General features: G+C 42.2%; 2 protein-coding genes across 2 annotated transcripts; one reads left to right on the top strand and one right to left on the bottom strand.

The window, feature by feature from the left end:
* The first annotated feature begins 693 nt into the window (after positions 1-693).
* LOC125021279 (short transient receptor potential channel 2-like) lies at positions 694-6,729 on the top strand. Its single transcript, XM_047607273.1, has 13 exons — positions 694-836; positions 1,233-1,925; positions 2,006-2,206; positions 2,338-2,502; positions 2,585-2,759; positions 2,863-3,063; positions 3,153-3,315; positions 3,411-3,503; positions 3,666-3,858; positions 3,945-4,072; positions 4,182-4,254; positions 4,363-4,480; positions 5,407-6,729. Exons 1-13 carry the CDS (start codon positions 822-824, stop codon positions 6,279-6,281), a joined length of 3,093 nt encoding a protein of 1,030 aa, XP_047463229.1. The 5' UTR covers positions 694-821; the 3' UTR covers positions 6,282-6,729.
* Positions 6,730-7,288: 559 nt separating this feature from the next.
* Positions 7,289-12,813, bottom strand: LOC125020674 (ribonucleoside-diphosphate reductase large subunit-like). The gene is made up of 19 exons (XM_047606090.1): positions 12,661-12,813; positions 11,843-11,931; positions 11,562-11,739; positions 11,184-11,284; positions 11,044-11,103; positions 10,917-10,956; positions 10,640-10,802; positions 10,398-10,539; positions 10,227-10,310; positions 9,974-10,135; positions 9,799-9,878; positions 9,510-9,711; positions 9,256-9,405; positions 8,942-9,163; positions 8,760-8,836; positions 8,517-8,652; positions 8,323-8,418; positions 8,016-8,204; positions 7,289-7,917 (listed from the first exon to the last, which is right to left on the bottom strand). Exons 1-19 carry the CDS (start codon positions 12,677-12,679, stop codon positions 7,726-7,728), a joined length of 2,382 nt encoding a protein of 793 aa, XP_047462046.1. The 5' UTR covers positions 12,680-12,813; the 3' UTR covers positions 7,289-7,725.
* Between the last annotated feature and the right edge of the window lie 115 nt (positions 12,814-12,928).

Raw genomic sequence — 12,928 nt, 5'->3', positions numbered from 1 at the left:
AGATGGATGTTTACAAGCAGAGGCTTTCTTTGGTGTCATCATTCATTTGGTAGATGTTCCCTATGCGTATCACTGAGAGAAATGTGTTTCTATTTATAACTAATTCAACTGCCTGGGGTGGGGGTGGGCCAAAGCTGCAATGTAATGGATTTGACACAGATGAAGACAATGCGCCTCTCAAAACCATAGATATAAAAATAATTCAAGCTGGTGTACCATTGAGACGGAAACGTTACAGCTATTTGTGTTTTTAAAATGTGTAAATTTAGTAACTGTACAAATAGGCTTCCAGGAGGAGGACTAGGCCCATATAAAAAGAGTAGTGAAAATAATTATCTTTTCTTGCAGCTCTTTGTTTTTCCCACTGCTGTGAACTTCTTCCAGCCCCTCTGGGGGAAATGATGACAGCTGCTGCCTGTTCAGTAACAGCTACCTTAATTGTACCATGGTGCAGTTTCCAATGGGGAGGCCACAGTTAATTCTTGTCTGAGCGCAGAAACAGTTTGGTTTGGCCCCAGCCATGCATGAAACACTCTGAACCGGTTACATTTTAATTGGCCTTGCCCCATGGGGCCTTGAGTGTTGTTGTGGATGCTGATGTACAGTATCCAGATAATCAGCTGGTAGCGCATGATCGCAGGACACCAAAGTGCTCATTCCTCCTCATAGTGGAGCCAGCATTGCAATCTGGTAGCGTGTCTCATTTTTGTCTCTGATGCTCAGAATAGGTGACAAAAAACTATTTTCCTGTCTCCAGAGAATGTGACTTGGTTTTCATTTTAGGATTGCCTCTCAGAACAGTTTTTGTTTTGTCATCAGGAATGGAAAATCTCACGGTAAGCACAGCTTTATTCACATATATGGGGGTCCAAGCAGCGAAACTGCGGGAACCCCATTGTTTTTGTTAGTGTTATTATTATTATTTTAGTACAATGTCATTTTGTGAGACATTTTATGAAGAGCCAAGTTCTCTAGGTTACTCTAAACTGCTTTACATAATCAAAACTCGGGTTTTGTTACTGAATTGTGTTTCCCTTTATTTTATATTATACCACTCACTGCACTTCACCATGCACTGTGTTAATATAAGTATTTTTGCATATCCTTTATTTTCTTGATTTAATAAGGGATCAAATTACAAAGTGCCTTTCTATCAGGTGTCTCCCATTACTTTCATAACAATGTGAGAATAGTTGTCTGACAGCTGCTGACTCTCATGTCTTGTCCTTCAGCCGGAACAATGGCGCGAGATTATGAACAAGAAGATGCAGTTCCGTCCGGAGCTCATCACGGCCATTCAGGAAGGGAAAACGGAACTGCTGTGTGGACTTTTGAAGACGGGCGATGGCATCATCCGCCAGCTGGACGAATCCGAGGATCGCCAGTGGAGGGAGGCCCTCAACCTCTCCATCCGCCTGGGCAGCGAGGATGCCATGGACGCCCTGCTGCAGGGGGTGAAGTTTGACTTTAGGCAAATTCACGAGGCCCTGCTAGTTGCTGTGGACACGAACCAGCCCAGGGTGGTGAAGCGTCTTCTTGACCGCCTGGACCAGGAGAAAGGCAACAAGATGGATGTACGATCCTTCTCTCAGGCCATCTTTGACCACTCTATCGACAACTCGCAGTTTGCACCTGGCGTGACTCCTCTGACCTTAGCCTGCCAGAAGGACCTGTATGAAATAGTCACCATGCTCACCCAAAAAGGCCACATCATCCCCTGGCCACATAAGATATCTTGTACCTGTCTGGAGTGCCGCAATGGGCGTCAGTATGACCTGCTGAAGTTCTCCTTGTCCCGTATCAATACCTACCGCGGCATCGCCAGCCGTGCCTACCTGTCCGTCACCTCTGAAGACGCCATGCTCAGAGCTTTCAGTCTCAGCAAAGAGCTCCGCATGCTGTCACAAAAAGAGCCAGAGTTCAAGGTCAGAGGACATTCGTAAGGAAGCCCGTTTATCTGTTATGCTCTGTATCTGTGTGGTTTCACGACTCCTTTCTCCTGCAGCCTCAGTACCTCAGCCTGGAGCAGCTCTGCCAGGAGTTTGCCGTCGAGTTGCTGGGCATGTGTCGCAACCAGAGTGAGGTGACCACTATTCTGAACAGCTGTGGAGATGAGAGTCAGGATGCCTTAGACGAGCAGGCCTTTGAGGAGGGAATACCCAACCTGTCACGTCTGCGGCTCGCCGTTAACTACAACCAGAAACAGGTAACTAGTTGGAGATTATGTATAAAGTCAACACTGTGTGTATTTAGTACATCTGAGACAAGCAAGAGATTTCATAAACTCAGTTAATCAGTTCATTCAATCACTTCCACACTTCCACTCTTTTGTTGCAGTTTGTGGCACATCCAATCTGTCAGCAGGTGCTGTCATCCATCTGGTGTGGGAACCTTTCGGGCTGGAGAGGCAGCAGGACAGTCTGGAAGTTGTTTGTCTCTGTGGGGATCTTTCTCACCATGCCTATTCTTTGTCTCGTCTACTGGATTGCACCAAAGTCAAAGGTGACATGGCAGTGAAGAAGACAGTAAAGCCACTACTATTGTGTTAGGTTTATCCTTGACAGGTCTATTGATTTTTCTCCAGATAGGAAAGATCCTAAAGATTCCTGTCATCAAGTTTCTCCTACACTCTGCATCCTATCTGTGGTTTCTCATCACACTCCTCGGAGAATCGATTACCATGGAGCTATATCGAGACAAATTTGCTTCCCGGCAGCAGAACATCTTGCACAGCTCCTTCCACATGGTGTGGGTGGTTGGTAGGTTCACAGTCTCCTTTTTAACTCTCCTGAGATCACAGATATAAATATGTCCAGATTCAAAAGCAATGGAAGTTGGCTCATATCACACTGCTTCTTATAGGATTCTTCTGGTATGAGTGTAAGGAAGTGTGGATAGAGGGGCTGCGGAGTTACTTCCTAGACTGGTGGAACTGCTTGGACATGATGGTGCTCAGCATGTACCTTGCGTCCTTTGCCTTACGTGTGCTCATTATGCTCAAAGGCCACTTCCTCTGCCATGATCACATCGGCACAGAGGAGTGCGTGTACTTCACCCAGACTGGTAAAAGATATCTGAGCATTCGTCTAAAGATTTGATGTAAAAGTTCTCAGTGTTGAGTTGGTCTGTTGTTATGTGAACCTGTCCCGCAGTACGTGATAGCTGGCATCAGGAGGACCCTCAGCTGATTGCAGAGGTGCTGTTTGCAGTGACCAGCATGTTGAGCTTCACACGCCTGGCGTACATCCTGCCAGCCCATGAATCTCTGGGAACGCTGCAGATCTCCATAGGGAAAATGATCGACGACATGATGAGGTAACGGCACTTCTGCCACTGCATGTTTGGATATTGATCGTTTCCTGTGGGGAACACATAACCAATCCCAAAGTATGTTCTTTTTTCTCTTCTAGATTCATGTTTATATTGATGATCATAGGAACAGCCTTCCTCTGCGGCATCAACAACATCTATGTTCCTTATGTCATCTCTCCTCACCTTGGCAGGTAATATGCTAATGTTTGAGGCTTATCCACACTCTTGTCTCAGCCAGTAGGTTACAAAATCATGTTTGAGGTAGTTTTATGTTGGCTAAATAAATGACGTTACAGAAATTGGAGCATGAAAACTGTCTCATGTTGGTAACACGCTCCACTGCACTGTTCCAGGTTTAACGAGACGTTCCACTTCTTATTCTGGACCATGTTTGGCGTGGCCAACCAGGACTATGTGGACATGCCTCAGTTTGTGTTGGCAGAGTTTGTAGGAAGGATTCTCTATGGCATCTTCACTCTTGTCATCGTCATTGTGCTCCTCAACATGCTCATTGCTATGATCACCAACTCCTTTCAGAAAATTGAGGTAAGGAGTTGAATTAATTTTGTGTCACCTCTGCGACAAAAGGCTAAACCTCATTGCTGTGGGCTGACATCCCAAATTCATTTCAGGATGACGCAGACGTTGAGTGGAAATTTGCCAGATCAAAGCTGTACCTCAGTTACTTTAGAGAAGGCCTCACCATGCCTGTGCCTTTCAACATCATCCCCTCACCCAAAGCTTTCTTTTATATCTTAAGGTAGTTCAAAAACGGAAACACTTTTAAACTCCAAAAAAAAGGATTGTTGTTCTGTTTATTATTACTATTATAATTTTCTATTATTAATCTGTTTCAACTTATATTCAAGGGGCATTTTCAGACGAATCTGCTGCTGCTGCAATTGTTCCCCCGAGCAAAAATATCCCCCTATAACTTCTATGGTAAGTGCATGATTCTTATGTAATTGTGATTATAATAAAATAATTATTTCAGTCCCCAGTATATGACATTAAATCTATCTTTTATATTATCTGTATCATGTAAAATAGTCCAACGATAAGGGATCTGAAGAAAGCCAGATACCTTACCGGCAGCAGGTGAGCAGGGCTCTGGTGCAGCGATACATTGAGTCGGCTCGCAGGGAGTTTGAGGAAACTAAGAGGAAAGGTAACTATCACTCAAACACCAATACATCATGCTCTCACAGATAATTTCATGGCCTTCTGCATGTCACCTCTATTTCCCTTTTGTTAGATAAAGTTTCTTAAATTATATTTTATATCCAGTCATTAAGCGACGCGGCACATGAATGAACTGAGCAAATTAAATGAACAAGGAATTGTTGAGGAATTTTTTTTCCTAGTATTACTGAAACTTTAATTTGCAGAATGACATTTTATTATTTTTAATTTTCTTTCATAATGTCACCTTTCAGCCAGTCATGAGTGTTTTTGCTAAGCTAGCATGCTCAACAGCTGCTACCAAAATTAGCCAGTTAGCACAGCCACTTACCTGCAGCAACAATATTGTAAATGTTATTATTTCAATTATACCTCTTGGGGGTTATTCAGTACCCTATTAGTTTAAACACAAAAAAACGTGACCACAATGTCCACGGTTTAAATCGCAACTGAGGGATATATCTTTGCAAACTGACTAATGTTGCTATGGCCAAAAAGTGAGAAGGCAGTAAGCACTGAACACAGGTGGAAATGATGATGGTTCAGTTCCATTAAGTGTCCCATTAAGCAACAACAGTAACCTAGCATCCACAAAAACAGGATTTCCTCTAAGTGGAATGGAGCTGATGCAAATCAAGGTGGCTGCTGTGAAAAACGTCTTTGGCAAAATAAAAGTCAGTTTTTAAGTTAGACTGTTCTCAAATTATTTAATGAAGATAGTATATTTATCATTATATATATTTAAGATGAGTGATATTAGTAGATCTTCATTATCTTTTGTCTGTGTGGACTGTGTTTTATTTCCTAAGAAAAGTTAGTCAATCTCCCTTTGTGCAGAAAATGAATATCAGTATAGTTTATCATTGCAATGGCTGAATGTTGTGGTGTAATCTGAGTATTTACTTCTGTCAGATATTGGTAATCGAATCACTGAGCTGAGTAAAGCAGTCGCCAGGATGCACAACGATATGAAAATCCTCCAGCTAGTTCCAACGGATGATGGACATGCTGCAAGCAATCCACTGACCAGGGATGGCTCTTCAATACTTGGGAAATACATCATTGGAGCCAAGAACAATTTCCGAGGTTTTAACACCAGACAAGATGACAAAAACACTTCACTCAAGGTGACAGTGCACCATGAGGAGGGAGAGGTGGAAAACGAAGTGGGTGACTCAGATGCACAACAGGAACAGAATCAGGTGGGCGAATGTGGGGCAGAGGAGCCGAAGCAGGTGACAGACTGCGACGTGGTGAAAATGGAGGAGGGCAGAGCTAAAGAAAAACTAGGGAATCAGAATGAAACGGAGGAAACGGAGCAAGCGGAAGCAGACAGTCATAAAAATGAAGCGAGAGACGAGGCGACAGAAGGGACGGGTTTAAATCGCGCAGAAGAGAAGGTGGAAGCCGAGGCCGCACAGGATGAGGCAGAAAAGGGAGGGGAGGGAGAGACGAACACAGGGGTGAAAGTTAGTGAAAAAGACGTGAAGATGACCCCTGAAGGCTCTGTGAGCGACAACGTAAGCTATGAAAAGACAGACACAAAACAAATCATTACCAAGTTCAAAGAGATAGAGCTGCAAGAAAGAAAAGTGGAGGCAACATGGATGAAGAACAGAAAGTTTGAGCACAACAAAGCAGAGAAATCTGGCGTTAGGGGGAACACAGAAAAACCTGGAAGCAAGAAAACCATTCCCTCACCAACAGGAAGTAGCAGCTCTCAGGACACGGGCTTTGGTTCCCAGGAAGGGGACGGATCCATCGATAGCGCAGTAGGGCAGCCTTAAGCAGGTTCATGTCCCTTTTTTGCAGAGTTTGGCCCTTTGGTCAGTTTACCAAATATCTGGTGAGAGGTTATGTGCTAAATATTAATTTGACATTTTTACATAGCTTTGAAAACTCTTAAATGCTAACATTCTGAGAAATAGAAGAAAAAAAAATCTGTTCATTTCAAGAAACTGAAGTGGGAGTAAATTGGAGTTATAGTGCCTTAAGAAAATAACACACACTCACACATATTATGCCACTACAAGTAGTCACCACTTTAAACTGCGAAATGTGCTGGGTTTCATTTGACAGCTTATTAAAGTCAATATTTCACATCCTAGCTGTACTGTTCAACAACAAAGATGCTGTTATCTGCTATTGAAATATCACAAAGAATAGCCCTGTATCCAGTTACTTATTTCACAATATTGTTACTCTGTAAAGCAGTTAATTAATAAATCATTTGAAATGAAATTATTTTGTGTCCTTGCATGACTCCATCCTAATGTAGAGGATGCTCTGAGTTAATTGGAGTCACAGTGTTGCATTAGTGTTTCTTGTAGCGAGGTGGCTCATCTATACCTGTTGCTACAGTGTGACAGTGCAGGTCTCAGCTTGCTTCACACATGCTGCTCCCATGAGGTCTCAGGCATGAACACACTAGTTCATTAATTCATTAGCTGCAGCAGCATCATCATCTGTCCCAAGGCACGCTACAATCCACACGCTTCACTGGAAAAACACATGGGCCTTTTGTTGCAGTATTGGATGAGTCACCAGTTTCAGTTTGGGGTATTTTAAGTCCACATCTGTTCTGTAAATTCAAACACACTCTACCATGTGTCACACTTCTTCTTACTGGCATCAGTCAGTCCCCACCAGCTTTTTAGACTATCCTAAAATAGAAACACCAGAATGTCCTGCCACTTATTTCCTAGACATTAAATGTAAGTAGCACAGACTGACATTTTGTTTTATGTTAGTAAATGTAACAATGCTGTTCTTGCTTCACTAAATCCAGATGTAACCATGTTAAAAACACTTTTTATTGTATATTCTCAAACACAAGATTGACATATTCTTGACAATCTATTAAACAGTGAGACTTGATGAAAGACCTCTACATTACGTTTAATTTCATATATTGAAAAAATACAAACCATTCAGTTATTTCAGCTACATGTTACAAAACTGTATAAAATAAAACAAAGAGCAAAAACCAATTCATTAAACCCTATCATTGCTATACAAAACATGCATACAACACACACCTCATGATAAAAATCCAGTACAAATTAAATAATACCTGTAAAGATTTGTGCTTTTAGAGGAATATGTAAACACTCGTCACAAGATCATATAGGAACACACAAAAAAGAAGCACTGGTTGTTTGTGAAAGTACATTTTCATTGGGGAAGGTGGTGATGGAGGAGGATTGTGTGTCTGAGGGCAGCCCACTTCACTTAGGATCCACACATCAGACATTCGTCTTTGTTTGCTAAGGAGCACACCATGGCAGCAGTGTTGCGTTCTTTGGTCTCCTCTTCCACACTTCTGTCTGACTGGGCCTCCTTTAGTTTCTCCTTGTTCAGAGTGAACTGAATGGGGTTGGCAGCTGGCTTCGTCCGCAGGTAGTACATGCCAGTTTTCAAGCCCTGTGGAGTAAATGCAGAGGCTTAAAGGTGCTCTTTTTCTCATGCAGCACATTTGTCTGTTCGTGCCTTTAGAGTTATTTATCCAAACCCTCACTTACCAATTTCCAACCATAGAAGTGCATGCTGGTCAGTTTGCCATAGTTTGGCTCAGCTATATGAATGTTGAGAGACTGGCTCTGGTCGATGTAGGCGCCACGATCTGCTGCCATCTGGAGGACGGTCCTCTGAGAAATCTCCCACACAGTTTTATACAGCTGCTTCACGTCGTCAGGAATCTCCTCAATTTCCTGTGAGGTGTTTAAAAAGGTTTGCACACAAAATGGAATTCAGTTTATGTAACAGGAACATTTTGGGCTGTGATGCTGACTACTTTAATTAGTTAATATTTTAAGTGCAACCCTCTACCTGGATGGATCCGTTCTGAGCAATCAGCTGGTTCTTCATTTCCTCACTCCACAGTCCTCTTTCTGTGAGGTCCTTCAGCAGATGAGGATTCACTATCTATATAACAGGCAGGAAAAACACAAAAATAGCAACCTTTCTTCTTAAGGACACTTGACTTTTAGACATACAAAACAGTAGATGCATTCACTACTGACCTGAAACTCTCCTGAGAGCACCCTGCGGGTGTAGATGTTGCTAGTGTATGCTTCAATGGACTCGTTGTTGCCCAGAATCTGGGCAGTAGAGGCTGTGGGCATAGGAGCCAAAAGCAGACTGTTCCTCACACCATGCCTGAGGATGCATGTGGGTAAAGGAGGAGTTAACACGGAATGAGCAGTGTTTACATGTAATAAGTGTGACACAATATCTGTGAACTGCTAAGAACAAGGATGACTTACTTAGCAATTTTCTCCTTCAGTGCTTTCCAGTCCCACAAATCTGTTGGGGTTTTCCCCCACATGTCATACTGAAGGATCTGGGAGACAAAATGCCTTGGTTGAGTTTTGGTGACAGAATAGTTAACTACTGTGTGTCTAAGGATTAATGTTAAAGTTAATGTTGCATACTGAAAACTACTCACTCCTTTGCTGACGGGAGAGCCAGCGTATGTTTCGTAGGAGCCGAGCTCTGCTGCCAGTTCACAACTGGCCTCCAGGGCAGCATAGTAGATGGTCTCAAAGATGTGAATGTTGAGTAACTGAGCTTCTGGGCTTTCAAATGGATACCGCATGAGGATAAAGGCATCAGCCAGACCCTGCACACCGATTCCAATTGGCCTGTGACGCTTATTAGACCTTTCAGCCTGTAGGACGGAACGGAGGAAATATTTGTTAACAGAAAACTCATCAGACGTGGCTGAATGGCTAATGAGCAACACTAGGAAACAAATCATACCTCAGGCACCGGGTAGTAGTTGATGTCAATAATCTTGTTCAGGTTCTTGACAATGACCTTGGTAACAGACGCAAGCTTTTTGAAGTCAAAGGTCTTTTCTGGAGTGACGTACATGTTGAGAGCAAGGGATGCCAGGTTACACACCGCAACCTGAGAAGGAAAACAGGACCATGCAAAGTCAAAAACACAGACTCACTAAATAATGTAGTAACAATGTAGAAGAAGAGCAACATAAATAGTTAATTTGTCCTCACCTCATCCTTGCTTGTGTACTCCACGATCTCAGTGCACAGATTGCTAGATTTTATAGTGCCCAAATTTTGCTGGTTGCTCTTCCTGTTGCAGGCGTCCTTGTAGAGCATGTAAGGCGTACCAGTTTCCGTCTGTGACTCGATGACTGCGTGCCACAGCTGCTGAGCCTTCACCACACGTTTAGCCCTGCCCTCCTTCTCATATCTAAAGGTTAACAGGATCCATAGGGCAGGTTAGAAAAAAAATAAATCACTTGTTTAATAAGAACAGAGTTTGGTGTTGTGATCTGACCGAGTGTAGAGCTCCTCAAACTCCTCTCCCCAACACTCCTCCAGCCCAGGACATTCACCGGGACACATCAGAGACCAGTCCTACAATAACAGCACGAGATCAATACGGCTTGTTAGAAAAGTTTTAAAATGTATCACAAGCATCAACATATTTAAGCATAGCACTAAACATTCACCTGATTGCTTTCCACTCGTTTCATGAAGAGGTCCGGGATCCACAAGGCAAAGAACAGATCTCTGGCCCTCTGCTCTTCTTTACCCGTGTTTTTCTTCAACTCCAAAAAGTCAAACACGTCAGAATGCCACGGCTCCAGGTACACAGCAAAGGCTCCGGGTCTCTGGACAAGCAAATGCAGAAAGCAAGGCATTTAAACTTGCTATGCACCTCATTACATATCTTTAATCATTTAAGGTAAATTGCATCCTTACCTTGTTGCCACCCTGGTCAACATAACGTGCCGTGTTGTTGTACACTCGAAGCATAGGAACCATCCCATTTGAAACGCCATTAGTCTGAAAAGCATGAACCACATCTACTAAGATAAAAACGCTCCTAAATATCTGCTTGATTTTACACTCCACAATAAGCATTTTGCTCACCCCAGCAATATAGCTGCCTGTTGCTCTGATGCAGCTAACTGCTAATCCAATACCTCCAGCTGATTTAGAGATGAGGGCGCATTGCTTCAGTGTTTCGTAAATGCCTTCGATGCTGTCATCCTTCATGGTGAGCAAGAAACAACTGCAAAAATCCAAACAAAATAAATCAGGAAAAGAAATTGAACTTAATCAAAATAATTTCATGTATGGACGCAGCATGTCCTCATTTCAGTATTCTTCACCTGGACAGCTGAGGCCTGTTGGTGCCAGCGTTAAACAGTGTGGGGGAGGCATGGGTGAACCACTTCTCTGACAGCAAGTTGTAAGTCTCAATGGCTGCATCAATGTCTCCTTTATGAATCCCCACAGCCACTCTCATTAGCATGTGCTGGGGTCTCTCAGCAACTACAGAAGAAAATATTAAGCTGTTAAGCATAACCAGATAACCGATGACTTGACATGGAGCGTCTACACATATAAACATTCCTCTCAGCGATTTAAAGGAAAATGAATCCTCACCTTTGCCATTAATCTTCAACAAATATGATCGCTCCAGGGTCTATTAGAGCAAAGGGACAAATTAGAGTGAGCATTCCAGTGTTTGTATGATTTTGTTTTTAAAATGTAGAATGAAATGAATAATTACCTTAAATCCAAAAAAGTTGTAGGAGAAATCTCTGTCATAAATGATGGCTGAGTTGAGGCGCTGCAGAGAAGAGGGGTTATGATATTAATACATGCAAGTCATTTGAAAACAAAAATAGTATATGATCGAATGTGACTTACAGCCTTGTTTTCGAGGATAATGTCCAGCGTCTCCTTGGAGATCATGGGAGAGTGACGTTTATTCAAAGGGTTGACGTAGTGGTAAACGTCTTCCATCACATCTAGAGGAATAAAAAGGAAAACTCATATATAAATGCAGAAGACTTAACTACTTTGATGATGTCAATTAATCATGCCAGAACTATGCTATTTCTTAGTCAAGGCATGGTTCCATAATGTGCAAATATATAAATCATCATTAACAAAAAATGACAGATGATATTAAGATGGCTATGGTGCATTAATGCCGTTGTTTGTCTTTTCAAATCAAAATCATTTAAAGTCATTAATCTCAATAGAGCATTAGATCTGTTATGGAAACTTAAGGTTTGTACTCACCGCTGAATACCTTCTTAGTCTCTTTGTGCAGGTTAGACACAGCGATGCGTGCAGCCAGGATTGCATAGTCGGGATGTTTAGTGGTGAGGGTGGCAGCTGTCTCTGCTGCCAGGGTGTCCAACTCCACTGTGGTGACTCCACTGTACAGACCCTGGATCACCTTCATCGTGATCTGGGCCTACATGAACAGACATAAAACACACGGTAGATTATCACTGGAGTCTTCCAAAGGTGTCACCCAGTTACTTGATTTTTTTTTTTCCCAGTAGCTTTCAACTTACAGGATCCACAAAGTCAGCATTGAGTCCATAGCAAAGCTTCTGGATGCGAGATGTGATTTTGTCAAACAACACTACCTCCTGGCGTCCATCTTAAAAAGAGACAAATATGATTATATTACTTATGTTAGAAGTAAATGATTAGAATAATTTATTGACATAACCGCAGTCTCAGACGACGCGCCATAAACAGCAGCGCCTTAATTGGATTTCCTTCCTCATCTGTTTGTTCAGAGGAGCCTGCACCTGTCTGAGCAGTTACTGTGTAAACAACAGAAAGACGACGTCTTGCTTCGCGCCATTGCAACAGATGCCAAAAATATCTAAATCAAAGCACTGCACACTTTCCATATGAATGCACGTCTGTCAAAGCATTTACTTTTAAAACCCCCGCTGTATTAAATGTCAAATGCAGGAGAGAACAAAAGTACAATTATCAATTTAAAGTATCGGGTGAGTATTTTATATTAAAAACAATGACAGACTCAACGTCATATTGTTTACAATATAAATATAAAACCGACAATAAGCAGGAAAACTCTCGAGCTTTTGTCCTTTCATAACTTCAGCCTTTGTTCTGTCTCGACGGAAACCGCACAAAGAAAGAAAATTTTTAATATGGCTTAAACTAAACTGTAAGCTAAAAATAATAATAATAAAAATAAAATAAAATACAATTCCATAGCAGTATTAACAGTACATTACATCAGTCCTTACATTACATTTTAAGAGTTTTCAGGAAGCGCGAGAAGCCCGGAATTTTGCATTAACCAGCAGGAACCTATATTTAACAGCAAACGTCTCAAAGTTAACCACAATACCTCGTTTAATGACATGCATGTTGGCAGCTGGTTTTCTCAAACCGAAGGCGTTTGAGTTGTCTTCTCAGCCGGACACTGGAAACCAATTTCCAAACAAAGCAGCTGTAGCAGGTTATTACACAGTGAAGTCAGGCGCCTATCAAGACTGAATCTCAAACTGAGCGCCAACAAGCCACAGACCGGTTACATTGGATTAATTCTGTCAGCGGTTCAGCCAATCAGAGAGGACACTCCCTTTACGTCGCTCGCCGATCTTATTCTGGCGAAA

The sequence above is a fragment of the Mugil cephalus genome, chromosome 15 (assembly GCF_022458985.1).
Source record: "Mugil cephalus isolate CIBA_MC_2020 chromosome 15, CIBA_Mcephalus_1.1, whole genome shotgun sequence".
NCBI classification, from domain to species: domain Eukaryota; kingdom Metazoa; phylum Chordata; class Actinopteri; order Mugiliformes; family Mugilidae; genus Mugil; species Mugil cephalus.
The sequence above is the reverse complement of the archived record's forward strand: the minus strand, read 5'-3'. Positions and strand labels throughout refer to the sequence as shown.

Bases quoted from the DNA above. Each gene is read 5' to 3' on its own strand.
- LOC125020674 (XM_047606090.1), bottom strand. The intron at 9,406-9,509 runs GTGAGGACAAAT...TTTCCTTCTCAG, and splicing joins AGTACACAAGCAAGGATGAG to GTTGCGGTGTGTAACCTGGC. The intron at 8,653-8,759 runs GTAAGTCATCCT...ATGCATCCTCAG, and splicing joins CTGAAGGAGAAAATTGCTAA to GCATGGTGTGAGGAACAGTC.
- LOC125021279 (XM_047607273.1), top strand. The intron at 2,207-2,337 runs GTAACTAGTTGG...CTTTTGTTGCAG, and splicing joins TTAACTACAACCAGAAACAG to TTTGTGGCACATCCAATCTG. The intron at 3,859-3,944 runs GTAAGGAGTTGA...AATTCATTTCAG, and splicing joins ACTCCTTTCAGAAAATTGAG to GATGACGCAGACGTTGAGTG.